The sequence below is a fragment of the Oxyura jamaicensis genome, chromosome 1 (genome assembly GCF_011077185.1).
Source record: "Oxyura jamaicensis isolate SHBP4307 breed ruddy duck chromosome 1, BPBGC_Ojam_1.0, whole genome shotgun sequence".
NCBI classification, from domain to species: Eukaryota; Metazoa; Chordata; class Aves; order Anseriformes; family Anatidae; genus Oxyura; species Oxyura jamaicensis.
The window spans coordinates 75618442-75635506 of NC_048893.1; the positions used below are offsets into that span (position 1 = coordinate 75618442).

General features: G+C 39.4%; 1 protein-coding gene across 13 annotated transcripts in view; it reads right to left on the bottom strand.

Annotated features, from left to right (window-relative positions):
• Positions 1-17065, bottom strand: part of SOX5 (SRY-box transcription factor 5) — a 657473-nt gene that overhangs the window by 9944 nt on the left and 630464 nt on the right. For all 13 annotated transcript variants that reach the window (XM_035311618.1, XM_035311591.1, XM_035311614.1 and 10 more), the window contains 2 exons: positions 5172-5280; positions 4074-4247 (listed from right to left, as the gene is read on the bottom strand). In XM_035311618.1, coding sequence (XP_035167509.1) covers positions 4074-4247; positions 5172-5280 — 283 coding nt within the window. The remainder of the gene's footprint in view (positions 1-4073; positions 4248-5171; positions 5281-17065) is intronic.

The following is a 17065-nucleotide window of genomic DNA, read 5'->3' on the forward strand; positions in this document are numbered from 1 at the left end:
ACTGAGTAATAGTCACGTATGTTCTGAGACTAACACACAGAAAGGTAGAAATTGAAATCAGTTTTTGCAAAATGTTCATGAAAATGTTCTGTCTCAGCACAATTCCTCTTCCACTGCGCTATTTTGCTGCAATCCTACAAGAAGACCTAAAGAGGCAGATTCCTACCCCCTCATGTGAAAAGATCTGTAAATAGTGGATGCACTTAGGCAAACACATAAGTCTTTGCAGGATCAGGGCCATAAAAACTGAAATTTTGATGCATAATACTTGTACTGCAGTTACCCATACAATATTTACACTTAAATGTCATTCGTTATGTTTTTCCTTCCTAAGCTGCAAACTCAGTACAACAAAAATCCTGGCAGTCTCACCTCTCTTCCTAGCAAATTTTTAATAGCTGCCTTCTGCAGTGATACCTACTCTTAGTATGACTTTATTGTTTTTGCAAAATACACTAAATATAATATACTACTATGTTTTGAATTATCATAAATAATTAAAAGTGCTGTCAAAATAAATTTTAAAAATGGGCACATTTTCTGATGATAAAACCTATATTTTTACATGTTAGCATTTTTATTTATTTTCTTACTAATACGCAAAATCCAAGTTGTTCTCTACCTGGTCTTAAATATGAACTTTTGAAATTCTGAAGAATATACTGTTCCGATCCTGAAATTCGCATGTGCAGGCAGGCTAAGTTAAGAGTGAGTATCATCAATCAGCTTACTAAAACTGGTTGACAATCCCTTGTGTTTGGACAAAATATATTTGTAATTCCTTTATCTGTAATTGTTTTTTATGTTAATAAACGCATGCAGACATGAGTACCTATGCCTAGCATAAACCCAAGCCCAAGTAAGGTGTAATTGAAAAATCTTGATTTTTTTTTATTATTATTATTATTTTTAAGGGAAGATTTACACTCTTTGGTGAGCTTTCTGCTTACCATCTGTGTTTGAAAGCTTTGAGTGGGTCAAGTATGCAAGGCTTTTCTCTGTGACTACAAAAACATGAGCCCGTCCCCTCCCTGTATGCATACATAATAATGACAGGCAGGATTCTCACGCAGCTCTACCCGATCTGCTGGCTGAAGTGTTTAGAAAATAAACGCTAAAATTACTAGACATTGCAGCACCAAACGTGGCTCCTGCCCCCAACATGAGCTAGGACAGTTTAGAACTGTGATCACGTGAGGCTTTTACAGGGCCGATGAGGACAGCCAGATATCTGAGTCCGGCACCAGCAGCTACAGCCAGGCACCCAGCAGTGCACATGTACTTGTGCTCGGGTGCATGCACGTGTGCTTGCAGTGGGGTTCACAGCTCTGCTGACCACTGATTTTGAGCCAAGCCTCTGTTGAGAATCTTCAGCTCTTTATAGTACTTCCTAATTTTTAGTCCACGGGACTGGTATCTTTCAATCTGGGTATCTGCATCGGGCTGCTTTTGTGTTTAAAAAATACTTGCACACACACAAGCACATATATAATGTATAGGTATACATATATGCATGTATTCACACACATGCATCTGTGAGAGAATTTCTGAAGGTACTTTCTAACTTCTTAATCTCCTTATGCAATTTTCTCAGTGAAATTAATTAAAATATTTACAAAAATATCTAAACAATGCATTATTAAATTGATAGGGTCCAGCAGACCCGCTTTAGCACTTTTTTAACAATGTACTAAAAAAAAAAAAAAAAACACATTATCCACGAGTTTAAGTTGCAATGAACAGATGGATGACAAACGTATGCACAGATGAATTTAGTGACAAATCCATGTATCTAATTTTTATGCTCAAAACATAATACCACCGTGTCAAACATAATCCCTAGAGAATGCTAGTGCTGGGAAGGGCATCTCCTCTCATTTTACTACAAAAATGACCCTTGATGGGTGACAACTCCATCTAAGCCACTCTCAGTGACAATGAGCTCTCTGACCTCAATGTGCAGAAGCACTGCTAAAAAATGGTAAGGAAAAATTGTGGATTTCTAATAAAGAGCCCCTAATACCGGCTGAACTGTAAGTTTCTGGCTGTTCACCCTATGCCAGTTAACAGAGAGCTCCCTGCTGACTTCAAAAGACTGGTCTTTTGCAGTTGAGGGGAGACCTTTGCAACATTCCTGTCAGGAAAGAAGGCATCAGGGCACCCCTCTCTTTTGCAGAGGAGCAATAGAAAAAAATCAAACGTCATGCTGGAAAGAAATAGAAACATAATCTCTTCCTGCTTTAAACCTTGCTTTTCCCCATATCTGGCAGCAAAACAGCAAAGAGTTTGGAGTCAGCTATACTGTCTGTCACCTCAACAGGATCTGTAATGAATTTGCACATTTTACTCCAACTACTGTATATCTAATCAGAAAAAGATGTCCCCATATCTCCCTGATCTAGCGCCAAATAGTAAAAGGTGATTCCTTATGTTAACAATTTCAGCAGAACGGCTTATTAAAACCAGATTTCAGGGTATTATAAGATGCTTAGAAGCCCTTTAAAATGTCAACCAGGATCCCCAGAGACTGCGTAAAATGTCAGCCCAGCTCAAGCGCCTGTTTTAAGCAGAATGAATTAGCAGCGTGCTGTCGGAGGTTGTTATCCAAAACAATCCGTTAAGAGGGAAAACATCAAGCTCTCTTTGTACTTTCTATATGAAAATGGCCATTCAGAATTATCTTGCAGATTTTTGAAGCTGATTATTTAAAAACTGGTTTAACTAGGACCACTTTCAATTTAGAAACAGACCAAAACTATTACTGCCCTGTCCTCAGACTAATCACATCATACACCTGTAACCAGTATAATCCCTTTTAACCAGTATTTTACCATCAACATAACCTATTTAGCCTTCTAATCCTGCTCCAATAACTAATCTAATCATCTTGTACCACCCTTTTAATCATGGGTTAATATCATCATGTCTGCCATCCACAGCCAATGCATTCTGCCTCTGACCATTTTTTTCTCATTTCCACTTGCCCCCTGCTAACTTTTCATAACACCACCCTAATCTGGCTGAACTTTGAACCCCTGACCAGTCTAAACTCAGCATATTACCAGCCCTGCAACTGGTTAATGCTGCCATTACAATTGCCTTACATCTTTGTAAAGCCAGCCAAACCTGTAGCCCAGATAAATGTGGCCCCTGCTTAAGCTTTTATCTACTGGAATGATGGATGCTTAGTTTCTGTAACACAGTATGTATTGGTAAAAATGCACCATTTCTGACACAGTCACAGTTTTTTGTTTGTTTGTTTGTTTTTTTCCTGCAGAAGAGTAATTCAGTGGCCTCAAAAATCCTCAGTTATTCACCTTCTGTATCATTTACCACCCCATGGAGGAATAACTCAGGACAGAATGTAGTCCTGGGAATCTGAGCAAGCAGTAAGAAGTTGGAAAACTATGGCATGAAATTTGGTAGATGTTGCTCATGACAAATATTGCTTGAGATGTGAAGAGTTAAGGATATGGAAATTAGTTCTGATGTTTCTTTTTTGATTTCAGAATTCTTTTCAGAATGTTTAGAATACAAGCAGCTTGTGATAGAGATCATGCACTGAAGGGAAATTTAATATAACAGGAACATAATAAAAATAATTTTAAACTGTCAGTGTATAAAATAAAAGGATGTATTTTAGGATCTTTCCCCAGTGGCCATTGCTTTGAACAGAAAGTGCTAAAGCACACATCAGATGCTGTGGTGTGCTACCCCATAAAATCTAGTTAGATGAAATACATGGACAAATACATGATAGCAGTCATTTTGTGCTTGTTCAACAGCCTAATGAAATGAACTAACCAGTTTTATCTATTCAGTTCACATTTTTGCACCAAAACCACCACCGCAATCTGAGTAATTACAAAGTCATGAGAGCACTTCAGGTTATGGTTAATGTATAGCACTGGGCAGCATGGTGGAAGTTTGTGTAGCCGCTGTCCTTGATGCAGTCATTAAGCAGCTAAGTAGAGAGTCTAGAGACAGTAATTCAGTTGTGTCAGGTGCTCAGTTCTATTCCACCAAAAGCGCTGAGTTTTGCTACAGGAAGAACAGTGCCCTATCAATCTTACCTAGTATCTTGCTGATATTGGAGTTGTGCATGTCAGGGAAGGCTTGAAGTATCTTCCTCCGTTCATCTTTAGCCCACACCATGAATGCATTCATTGGGCGCTTGATATGGGGCTCATTACTACCACGACCTCTGGATTCCCGATAAATTCTAGATTCTGAAACTCCTGCACTTCCTAAAAAGAAAGAGAAAAGCATTCCCAACTTGTGTTTCATCATACAGCTGCTGCCATCAATAACCTAAGTCAGGTGCTGCACTTTAAATGAGTCAGTGTTCACAACAGGTTAATGGTGTTTCTTTTACTTGAAGCAGTAGGAAATACTGTATATTGTATAATGACTAACTTTTAGTTATTCTATTGATTCAGTTATTCTATTGATACTAATAGTTATAATATTATTTACTCTAATAGTTATTCTATTGATACTATCACGTAGTATAGACTTGATGAAGTGTTCCCAGTGTTTTTTAACATAGAACATTGAACAGCTTTCCTAAGACATCTTTTACTACTTAATAACCTAAAATCAACACTTATCAATGTAAATTTTCTTCTTACTTTCTTCCTTTGTTGTTTACAGAATGTGATGGCAATGGCGTAATGTATGGCAAATCAGGTGTTTCTTCTTAAGCAAGCAGCTAGGAATTGAACACTTACACATCTGTCTGTTTTTACGCTTACCCCTTCATAACAACATAAGCAACAGCAGAGAAAGAAAAGAACATTAAGCCTGCTTCATCAAATCCAAACAAATTCCCACAGATGCAGAGTGTGCACCATCCATGGATGATCAGGACTGTAATTCATGGATTTACCGTATTATTGCATCCCACATTTATTTGCTTCCTTTATTCACTTTCACCATCAGAAATACATTTTTGGTCCTGCCTTGAGATGTACAGTGTACAAAAGAGAAGGCTAAAATCACCTCCAGACTTAATACACCACATGTGCTATCATTTTTCCCCCCTTGTTCCATAGCCACTATTGCTAACCGCTTTAACTCCTCAGAGATTTCCAGAACACTTGGATTGTCCCCCAGATCCCAAAGATATGTACAGATAAAACTAGAAACAAGGATAAGCCATATGTACTGACCATCAGAATCTCCACTCATGTTGAAATCCATCATCGTGTGGCTAAACTTCCCGTCTTCACTCTGCTTAACTGCCAGCTGCTGAGTCAGGGTCTCCAGTGTTGTTTTGTCCTATATGGGGTAGATGGCAGGATTTGGATCAGGAAAATCCTTAACTATTGTAACCACAAAGTTTGTAGGTAATGTAGAAAGTTGATAGGGAAGCTGGATAACAATTAATTCACAGCAGTTTACTGAGCTAGGTATTTAAGAATACATCATACTATTTTTTTTTGGAAGCAGTATGGTTACAGACTCTACCAAGACTTTTTTAAAACATGCTTATTAGCTTGTGATGAGCTCACTTCATAGTGTTGAAAAGATTGGTTTAGCTGAGCATGATAAAATTGGATGCACATCTGAAGAATACTTCAACTGTGTCCCTGGGACTGCAAAGCTGGACTGGAAGTTTAGATGATACACACTCTTGTGCAACATATTTATTGTTTTACTCTATTTCCAGCCTGAACTCAAAGTGCAGAGACATGGGTAACTTTGCCCTTTTTCTTTTTTAAAAGGCGGTATTTTAGGAAGCAACCATATGGGGAAAAACCCAAGAACTTTAAATTGAACTTATTCAGGCCTCAGGAAAGGGTCAGCCTGGACTGAGCATGATACTTAGGCAATGGTTTGTGTTCCTGTTCAGACTGTTTTGCCCAGCCCTCCTAACAGCCCTTCCGTCATTCACATCCTCAGAACTATCTGTGAACCCTGGATTGCGACAGACTAGTGTGTGCTTCCAATTAATCTGTCAGGCTGCAGTGGTGTCTACAGACATTGCCAGAACAACATGCCAGGGCAATTAATTCCAATGTTCTCTTCAAAATACCTCTCTTCGTTCTGCATTGTTGGACTTTACAAATACAAAGGTGTTCCATTTTCCAACTGTTTTTGTTTTCCCTGTGTATATTACTCATAAACATTCTATCTTCCTGACAATCATACGTTTAAAAACAAATCTTTCAGGAAAGCAATACTAACATTTCAAAATGTTAGGCACTGTGCCTTTTGCAAAGCTAAGAAAATGACATGAGGCTGAATTATAATAAAGTGGCTCCAGTTGAAAAAAGTCTTTTGAGCTTCTTCCTGAAAGAAAGATTGCTGATTTGTTGATCTGTTTCACTCTTGAAGACTGTAAAAGATCAACAAACAAAAAAACTTTCAGATTTCACACGGCAACCAGAGACTTTACAACTATTCTGTATAGCCTAATAATGTCACTGGGTTGTATTATAGAAGAAAACAGAAAAGAGAACAATATGAATACAGAAACATTTCCCTCAATGTGATGTCCCTGCATCTGCAATTCAAAGAACAGTTCAAATTCACGTAAGTCATTTTCCAAAGATTTTCTTGAGAGATTTAGAAATGAGGCTAATCTGCTCAAGTGGCTAGGCGCACACAGTTTAGGGAACATTAGGTTGACTTTCTTTCCCCTCACATTCACTTTCATTATGGATCACTTTTGTGCTCTGTCTATAACGAGATGTATCACTGCTGAAACAGTGCAAGATGGATTATCCTCTTGGTTTTTGAAAGAAAATCCCATGTGGCAGAGTCAGTCTATCACAAGCAAGTGGCTTTCAGTAACATTTCCCAGGCACAGAGATCCAGAAAGCCTGGAGAAGCTTCAAATAAGCACCTGAACTTTTCAGGCACTTAGCTTTATCAAACTCTTTGGTTTAGTGGTTTAACTTAGCTCTCATTTCCAAAGCAGCCTGTGAGCAGACAAAACGTCAGGAATAAATTGACTTTGTATCTCTTCCAAATGGATCTCAGATACACAATGCAAGTTCTTCCTCCAAAAAATCTATTTGCCATCAACTTCATAATGATAGAGTTCACAAATTTGTATGTCAGCAATCATTTAAAAATATTGCCACCAACCTCAAATATAAAAGAACATCTCCTCTTGCTTGGTATGCCGTGGGGGAGGGGAGCTATTCTGTTGCAGATTTTTCTTGAATCATGTATAAACCTCTTAGAGAAACAGAGCTGAGAGCGCAAAGGGCACAGGCTTAACAGCTTTTTCTTTATGCAGTAAGCGCAGCTGTCGAAGTCGGAGGCAGTCACATTCAGAACCACACTCTCTCTACATGATCTGATTGAGTCTTAAGGTCAGCGAATACTCTGGCATGTTGTCTGCAAGGTACGCACTGGGTACGGCTCGTTTATCAGAGTTTGACTTAACAAGCCTACAGATGCTCCACTGCTATCCATCTTGTGAAAAGTTTTGCATTTTGAGGTACAGCCACACTGGATGAAGTGAGAGAGTGAAGGCATGATGGAAGAGGGAAAGGGGAGGGGAGAGGAGGGGAAGGGAAGGGAAGCCAGAGAGACACCGAGCACATGGGCTGCACTGCTCACCTGCAGTGCTTGGAGGTGGCTCTCTAAACAGCTGAAACATGGGGGAGCAGAGAAACATCCTTTCAGCACAGTGCTAATTTACTCCTTGCTACTTTAACACACAGAATGATAACATAGTTCAGTCCCTATCTCTAAGGTGGCAGTTAGAAAGAACTTCTGCATAATGTTGCTCTTGAAACAGAGGATGCCAAAACAGCCAGATACACTCTTCTGTATTAATGTTTAAAAATATTTAAGTTTAAAAAAATATCAGGCAAAGACAAGTCTAAGGCCTGATCTTTCCTAAACCTCTGCAACAGCATTGAAGAACAGAAAGACTCAGTGAAACTCTGACAGGATGCAAAAGCCCAACTATGTGAGCAGAGTGCTGATTTCCTGTCTTACGCTCTTCCTACAAAATACACTGCAGCTGATTTTCCCCAATCCCAATGTACAAAAGCACTTTAAAAAATATAAAATACCTGAAAGGGGCTAAACAGCACTCCCATGTTGTTTTGCTTGAATGTGCTCAGTTGATGGGTTACTAATTTCCATTTGATTGAAGCCTCTTGCTAGCTTTCCTAGACATCCTCTCAGTTTATGGAGAAAGTATTTATGGAAGCGCCAAACAAACAAAGGAAAAAAATACCTGCTCCTCCCTGACCTCAAATAAACTGGCAACCTGTTGGCAGTGCTAGCCCAGACTCATCTCAAGAGAACCTCTTGAATAACTTCAGACTGAGATACACAAGGACTTCAAGGTTTAACAAAAAGAGGATGTATTTATCATCAGTACCTTAATTTGATAGCAAATTACACGTTCTTAGAACTGCCACCACTCCATTATATTGGGTTTAGCTGTGTAAACAGTAGCAAGCTGTGGTACCATCCAGTGATAGCAGGTGGAGTACATACATTCTGGGTTCAGCAACATATGTTCATGAAGCAGCTGTGATACAGCACTGGAATTCAGGAGGCTGCAGCACATTTCTCCATACTATGCTGGACCTAAAGTTATTTAATCACTCTATCAAGCTCCACAACTGTTTGCTTTGCCAGGCAGAGAAAGAAAGGGGCAAGTGAGTTCAGCTGATTTAAAGTCTACATGCTTTCAGGTTTTAGAAGCTGCAAGAATGATAATCCCTACTTTTCAGGTTTGCCCCACACCACAAAGGTATAAAATAATATTAATTTCATGATCATTGCATGATTGGCATCAAATGGAGCCATGATCCAATCATCTGGGAAAAAGAGGCAAGAAGTGCTGCCAAGACTTGCTGGTGAGACCTGCTAAAAATCACACTGCATAAAGCAAGGGAAACAAGTAGTTAGGAATACTTCTGCTCTTGCAGGCAAAGAAACATGGGGATCTCTTGTTCAAGATAAAGTGACTCCTTTTTTTTTCCTAAATTTCTGAATTTTGAATCATGCCCCAGAAGACTGAATAGATAACTTACAAACATATTTTTCCTCATTAACCTCCAAGAAGAGCTTTGGCAGATGTTGAGACAAACTGTCCTAATGGTCATTTCTGTTGGACTCTAGGAGAGACTCTCTGAAGGGACAGTGAGAGCCTAGTTGTCTAGATCATCTAAAATTCTAACTGGCAAAACAAGGAAGACACTACTGTAGAGGGCGATCCCACAATAGCCCAATTGTCCAAAGTACAACCAGACGGGTTTCATCAATAGGAACATGATGAGAAGTTTCTAAAACTTCATTAATCAAAGAAAGTAATCTGCTAGAGAAGATTGATCTGTAGCACAGCTCCTAGTAATGTTCTAATTATATTTAAAAGAAAAAAGAAAAACACATACACACATGGAATGTGTCATGTAGAAAAAAAAAATTATACATATATAAAATGACTAAGCACCACAAGTCAGACTCAGTTTTGTGGTCAGCTGCAAAAGTTACTTGGCTCTCTGTCATGGATAGCTGTCATAGTTTAACAAAACATTGATCTAAAAATGACAAGAACTTGGTTGCAGTCTCTTTCATGGAAGAAACATAAAACAAGAAGAGTCAAAACATATGTAGAACAGCCTGATACTCTTTGCCAGAACTCCTCCCACTATGTGAATCAAAACCTTGGAAGGTTTGAAAAATAAAGACATTCTGACACATCCTCCTAATCTCCTTTGACCTTGCTGCCCCTGCCTTGGGTTGGGTAACAACACTGAGGGTACACCTGAGAGTAAGCACATGCCTCCACTCCTGAAGGACTGGGCGATTCTTCCAGAATGCTGCGAATGCCGGGCATATGGCAGTGGACCCCTCCTCCCCCTCTTGGAGACATCCTTTTGGCTGGGGTATTTGGCAACCACTGACAGTACTCTGAACTCAGTTAGAATTGTATTTTGGCAAGAGATGTTTTTCCGATTGCATAATTCAAGGTTAGTAGTTTTACTGAAGCAGGCCACTCTTCAGTTTTCTACTCCCCTAACCCTACCCCCATTTTCCCTGATATTATTTTTCCTCTAAGCTAGATGCCTGCAGAGATACAGCCAGTGTAGAAAACCAGAGGAGGAGTGTTCAGGCACATCTTTTCACATTCCTGTCTTTCTTTTTCCAAGTGAACTGAAAGGCCAGGCTAAAAAAATGTGTTTGTAGAGAAACTGGAGAGAGCCAAGCACTGTTACATATGGACTGCAAGGAGAAACTTGCTCATCAGCTCTTGCACCTAAGAATTACAAACACACTGATGGACAGAGTGCCTGCTACCTTTGTTCTCTTCGGTGTCAACATGTAAAAAGAAACAGATAGTTGCCTGTTACTGTCCTTTTTACTGTCCCATTTCCCTTGCTCCAAGTGCAGTTTGTCCAGCAATTTACCATCGTGCTCTGGGGGAGGAATTCACATCTAAACTCAAAAGGTGGTATTTTCAAATAGGCAGTTTTGATAAAATAGTTTTTATCTTACATTATTGAGCAGGTCCAGTGGCATCACCTAATGTAGGTCATCTCTCAGCAAGTCCCAGTAAATATCAACCACTCAGACACAATCCTTGGTCAATATGCACAAAATCTTAAAGTACTGGGCAGATAAGCTGCTATACTATGATCCAGCAATGAAAGTTCACTTCTGTTTACTACAGAAAACATCCTAAACTATCAGACACACTGGTGGTGCCAGATGTTATCCATTCAAAATTATGACATTTTTCTTAGCTCCCCCAAAAGGTGAAGAGTCGTATCCTACATCTGATATGAATGAAGACTTTGTAGAACTTATCTTTCTGTCCAATTCCTCTTCCTCTTACAGTAAAAAGCATCAGAATAGTTTGTGTTATAAAATCTTGATCCACCATCTTTCAAAATGTGGTAAACTGGAGGAAGGTGGGCCTTATGGGTGACACAGAATTGCAAGAACTTACAGAAACCACTGGCAGTATTGCCAGCTGCGCACAGAAGTTTGCACATGATGAATTATTTGCAGTTCAGGCTTTACTCCTGCACATTAATGCCACACTCCTTCAGAATATATAGTGTGCACACTGCTTATGGCCTGGTCCTAACCATGTTACAGTCCAGATCATGTTATGCCTACAATTGCTGTAAGAGAATTGCTGGCTCTTTTTGGAGGGTTCCTCTATTTAGATAAAGATTTTTCTGTGTAATAGATCACATTGCCCAAGTGTTTTGCACTCATCAGTGAATTTAGCCATGTAATCTCACACACACACACACACACACACAAAAAAAAAAAAAAAAAAAAAAAAGCAGTATCATTATCCTTGTTTACCAGATGGGAAACTGAGTCACATTTTAAGTGAATTGTCAAAGGCTACACAGCAAGTCTGGTGGTTTTAGGAACCAGAACTAGCACTCCTGAATCTTATCCAAAAATTGTAACCTTGAGATTCTCATTTCTTTGTGTGTGTGTGGAATTGTGATTCTTGCTGATGGCACATGTTAGTAGGGAAAACAAAATAAAGTAAGAGCAGTTACAGAACCACCGTTACAATGGACCTTGCCTAAGTAACGCTTGCAGGGCTGTAAAACTCATAAAAAGCACATGCATGAAATGATAAAATAGAGTGAGACTTTCAAATGTTGACTCAATAATTGTTAAACCCCTTCTGGCTGCACAATTTTATAGTCTTCTACTGTACTAATGAAAAGGGAAGAAACAACAAAGAAGGGTTTTAGCCTTCCAATTATATAAATTCTGTGGACCACCAAAGAAGATGAAAGATTATTTATAATATCTCAGCAATTTATCATTTGGGAAACTTTTTTTGTTGTTGCATCAAAGTTGAGTATGAAGAAACAATGCATTCACCACCCCCTCAGCTCTTTCAGTCTTCCTTATCTGAAATAATCTCTTTTTCATGGAATAATCCACCCACAGAACCTAAAAGTGGCATTAGAAGAAAGAAAATAACTTTCCTTATTTGTAGTTCTTCCTGATTTTACAGTACTTGTTTCAGTATTGTTATATTCAGTCTTAATTGGGACCACGTCACTTGGTAAAGGAATGTCATATTTTGGTTTAGGGTATATATTCAAATCCAGAACGATTCAATACCACCTGAAAAACATTGTGTCTGATTTGTAATCTATATGAAGTGCTATATGTACTCCATAGAGAGGTGGCCCATTAGCTATTTTGGGGAAAAAAATGAGGGATTGCACAGGCCCAGGAACTTAACCACTCTCCTCATATGAAAAGACACCCAATCACAGGAAGAATTTGCTGAAATTTGTATAGTCATTTTCTTTGCCATACATTGGTTTCTAAGAGCTCCCAAGTCAGTACCTTTAAGACCAGGACAGAGGATATAAAATGGAAGAAATATTCACAAAACTGGCAGCCCTAAGGGGCAGCTCCCTAAGCCATAAATGTATATATAAATTCATAATTCTTTATTCTAGGAAGAATTATTTATATATATATAGTATTTGACTTGGAAACCAACTTACAGAAAGTAGCAATTCTACAGGAAATTAGGACGCTGAGGTCCTCCTTTTCTTTGGTTCTTTGCTCTGAGATAGTGTAAGTCAGGACTTTTAAATGATAATGCAGGTAGGGTTGGATCAACCTGTTTCTTTAAGGAAGAAAGAAAAAGAAAGCAAAACCAAAGCAGAATGGTGAGACACTGCCTGCTTCCTATAAAAGTTTTTACAGTGCAGGCATAGGCATCGACCTCAACCAAATCCAGTTGTAATCTGCTGATTGCAAATAGGTATGCAATCAGCACATTACATAGGCATGACCCAGTTTCTCATCTAGACTGCTTTCTGGTTTGACATACTATGTAAGTTTGTCTGAATTGTTCAGTTGCTCTGCACAAAATTAAGCACAATGGAGATCACTACATTTTCCCACCACTATGAAGAGTTTTGAGATCCCTGGATGAAATGTGCTCTGTAAATTCCAATGAAGGATTTCAAAGTAAGTCAGAAAGAGATGCTACAGCTGGTCTGTGAGGAAAGGAAGGGTTAACTGGGGAAAAGAAGTGGTACAGCAAAACTGAAACAAGATGAAAATCACAACCCAGGCAAGATATCCTGAGAAAGGGGGTCTGCACACATATAAAGAGAAAGCAAAAACACAGTCTCAATTTTCCTGGCAATTGTTTATTAAACAATGGGTGTGTCATCTGCGCGGTAGCATTACTGAGATGTAGACTATTCTCTCCCATTTTTCCCTAGAAGGTATTAAAATTGTGAAGGCTGCAGAACCTTTGCTAACGTTTCTTCCAGCCCCAATGAAGAAGTTGACCCCCTATCTTGTCTGTCTTCAAAGACAGAAACTGCCACATTTTCCCAGTCATGAAGTAAGGCTTATTAGTTTGTCTACTCCCCAGCATGAGCATCAGTATTATTAAAGGTGAAGTTCTGCACCCTGAGGACATACTGGCAGTTGCTTGTCACTCAGCAAAGTGAGCACCTTCCTACCATGACTGGCAGAACAGGACAGGCTGGCTGCCCAGGGGCCTTGCGAGGCATGGTTCACAGAAGAACTGCCTCTGTTGCACTGGACAGAGGTATTGCACTGATCCTGGTGCCCATGAATGTGCATAAGCCCTAGCTACTGGGGGCATGTGGTTATGTAAAAGTAATAACAAGATCTCAGGAACTAATTAGCTCTAATGGCTGTAGGGCCAAGCTTAGAATTTAACGCAAAGATTCAAAAAGCTCAAAAGAAGTAACAAGAATTCAAATCAATAGTATGATTTTTTTTTTTATTTTTTTATTTTTATTTTTCAGAAGGAAGTTGATCCATCCTTTTTTGGCTTAATAAAATTTCCACTAAGGTATAAACAGCTGCACTCCTCACTCATCCACACTAGCATGCGAATGCCTCCAGCCTTTGCTCTTTGGAGTGAATGAAGACTTACATTCTCATTCAGACTTAAGACAGCTGCAAGGATCAGGAGTTCTTCCCATGCCTCTGCATGCCCTTCTCCTTGATTTCTGTGGGAGTTTCAGGCACACATCTGTGGGCAGCATTTGTCCATCCCTCTGTATGTTTCATTTTTTATTAGCTAACCTTGCCCATGCATCCCCACCATAATGATGTACTAAACTCAGACATGCACGCACACTTCATTTTCCTTTGAAAAATAGTATCTGGACATTTAGTAGATGATGGTCAATCAGGAAAAGGAAAAAACATTTTAAAACAGAGGTAAAATTGTTGGAGGAATTAAAAAATATCCTTATTGCAAAATCTAGGCACTTGCTAACTAAGAGTAGTGGCACAGCGACAAAAGTAGCAAAACCAAAAGCAGGCTTTACTAAAAGAAAAGGGGGGAGGGGAAGTCTTCCACTGGCCATCTGTGAAAATAAGGCATGTGGCCATTAAATGCAATGGCTGTAAATATAAATACACACAAGCTACACAAAGCAAATGGCAAAAATAATGGGGGGAAAAAATGGAAAGGGGAAAAAAAAGAATAAACTTTCAGTTGAAGCAAATCAAAATGTTTAATGCCTAGTTACCAATACTGGACAAAAACAATTTTGATCTTTGCAGTGTGCGAACTTGACGTGTGTTTTTAATTATATTTGAGAAAAGTTTTGGGAGAAATGACAATGCATATAGTAGCCCTGCTGAATAGAGGACTCCTTTAATATGAACGATCCTGTTGAGACTGCTGATTGGAATTATTGAAAGGCTGGCATACAGGGTGATGGATTGGTGATGACATAATACCTGCTTGCCTTGTTATGCTTTTTGAAAATTGCTCTGTGTTGATAGCATTAACAAAGAGGACTGCAAGCCACATACAAGAATTTCTGCTGGCAAAGAAACTCAGACAAAATTAGGAAGAGGGTAGGGAAAAGGGGAATAAGAAGTGGACACACAATTGTTAGGATAATATATTAACTTCTGTGTTGTAGGGTGATTTAGAGCCTGTATCAGTCCATTGTCCACAAGATACTTCCTGGTCCCCACACTGTATAATAATTATTCCAAACGGAAGGATCACTTCTCACATTGCAAGACGAGAACAAAAACACACTGATCATCCTTCCTGGTGTTTTACAGGTCAGGAAGGAATAGAGTGGGCTACAAATTAGCAGGCTGGTGAACGTGCAGGGATAAATGTGTGTGTTTAATGTCTGTGGGCAGTACAGCCTCTGCAAATGCTGAAGTATTTTACCAGTAAAATACTTCAGAGATTATGAAAATGGGCAGGTTTTACCTTTCACAGAGTGATTTGGTTTATGATGTTTGTACTGTACCTCTGGACTTACTTCCACGGGGTTTCTCCTGTCTGGGGAGATGCCCAGATTGCACCAGGTGCCATTCTCTGCTGTTGCAGTCATCACAACGTATGCACTCGAGTCTGACCCATGGACTCTCAGTGTCTGCAGCAAGCACTGGGTCAGACTCAGTTTTACTGACCCTTCCCCTTTCTTCTCCTCTCTGCCCTCTCCTCTCCATTTTTTCCCCACCTTTCTTGTTCAAATTTAACCATTAGGGGAATTAAAAAATAATAATCTGTTATTGAAGTAAAATTCTCTACTGCAAGAGAAGTTTAAATCCCATGTGTTAAAACAGCTCCTCCTTATGCTCTTAGTAAAGTGAGCTGTAGTGCTTTATTTCTCAAAGACAGCAGGATCTGCGGTTTGAGGGGAGAGCAGGGACAGAATTCATTTCAGCTCAGTGGATCACAGCAGTTTCTTAAGAGTTAACTGTGCTATCCCCATCCATCAGGCAGCCAGCGAGGCATCAGGAAGGAATGATGGATGTAAAATTATTACAGGGCTGCCACCTGATATACTTACTGCCATTTGTAACTAATGCTGGAACTGACACACTTTTTTCATTATTAAACATTCACATTAAGTCAACATTGGTCACTGTCATTTCATGTTTGGCACTCTCTTAAGGGGAAGAGGTAGAGGTGGGGGTGGGAGTGGGGAGGGTGGTGGGAGGCGGGTGGGTGGAAACGGGAGGGAAGGCATCCGGAACCTGGTGTTCCATAAGCATGGGTAATAAACAGGCTCGTGCTTACAAATCTGGAATAAATATTGTTACAAATAGCTCTTCAGTTACAGCCCAGCAGACAAGTACGTCAGAGCCTTTTAGAAGGGCACACTCCTCACAGTAACCAGGAGAATTTGTATCACAGGTTAAGCAACACTTCAGCACAGGATGTCTATGTATTCGGATGCACTCTTCTCAGTGTGCTATGAGCTTTTGTGCATGTTCGAAATTCTTGTGTGGCTGTGTGAACTTACAAAGCCCTGTCAGCTGCCTGTGCCTTTAGCAGCAGGCTCCAGCATTCAGAAGGCAATACCTGCACGTGCATCAGCGTATGCAGACACAAACTCAAATACCTGATTGTGTCTCCCTTTCCCTTCTATTTTTGTTACCCAAGTGCATACAGCAATGTTTGAAATTCTGACTACAGTCAGAAAATTACTGGCGAGCTTTGTGCATGTTTGTGCTGTGTATCTGCGCAAGAGTGTGCTGTAGGTTGTATGCATGCACACACATGCTGGTTCTTTGTGTCTGTGTACATTTCATTTGCAGAGGAACATGCAGTTTTGGGGCCAAGCAAATAGAAGAGTCCACTTTCTGATGCTGCCCATTGTGGTGTTTGCACTAGATGACAATCTGTGCTCTCACCTACATGTATAATAGGTAACAGTGTTTATGTATAGTACATATCAAGCTATAATTAACTATAGATGACAATTACAAATAAAACTATGCTCCTGGGTTTCCAAGAAACCAGAAAAACATACACACACACTTCTCATTTATACACAGAAATGCTTCCAAGAAAAGTAAAGTAAAAATATGTTTTATTGCATTTGCAATTAAAATAGGTTTTAGTAAAATCCATGTTCATCATGATGTTCATGGCTTTTACTGTAATCCTCTGAAAATCAAATCCCTCAAGATGGTCCAAGTTGATGCCCATAAAGTGACTCACCCAAATCATCCTAGCCATTTTTGAAAATCTTTTATCATTTATGACTCTTTTTATACAGTGTCTCTCCAGTTCTACAAAATTCCTGTCTGACTACTGCCTTACAGTTGGCTG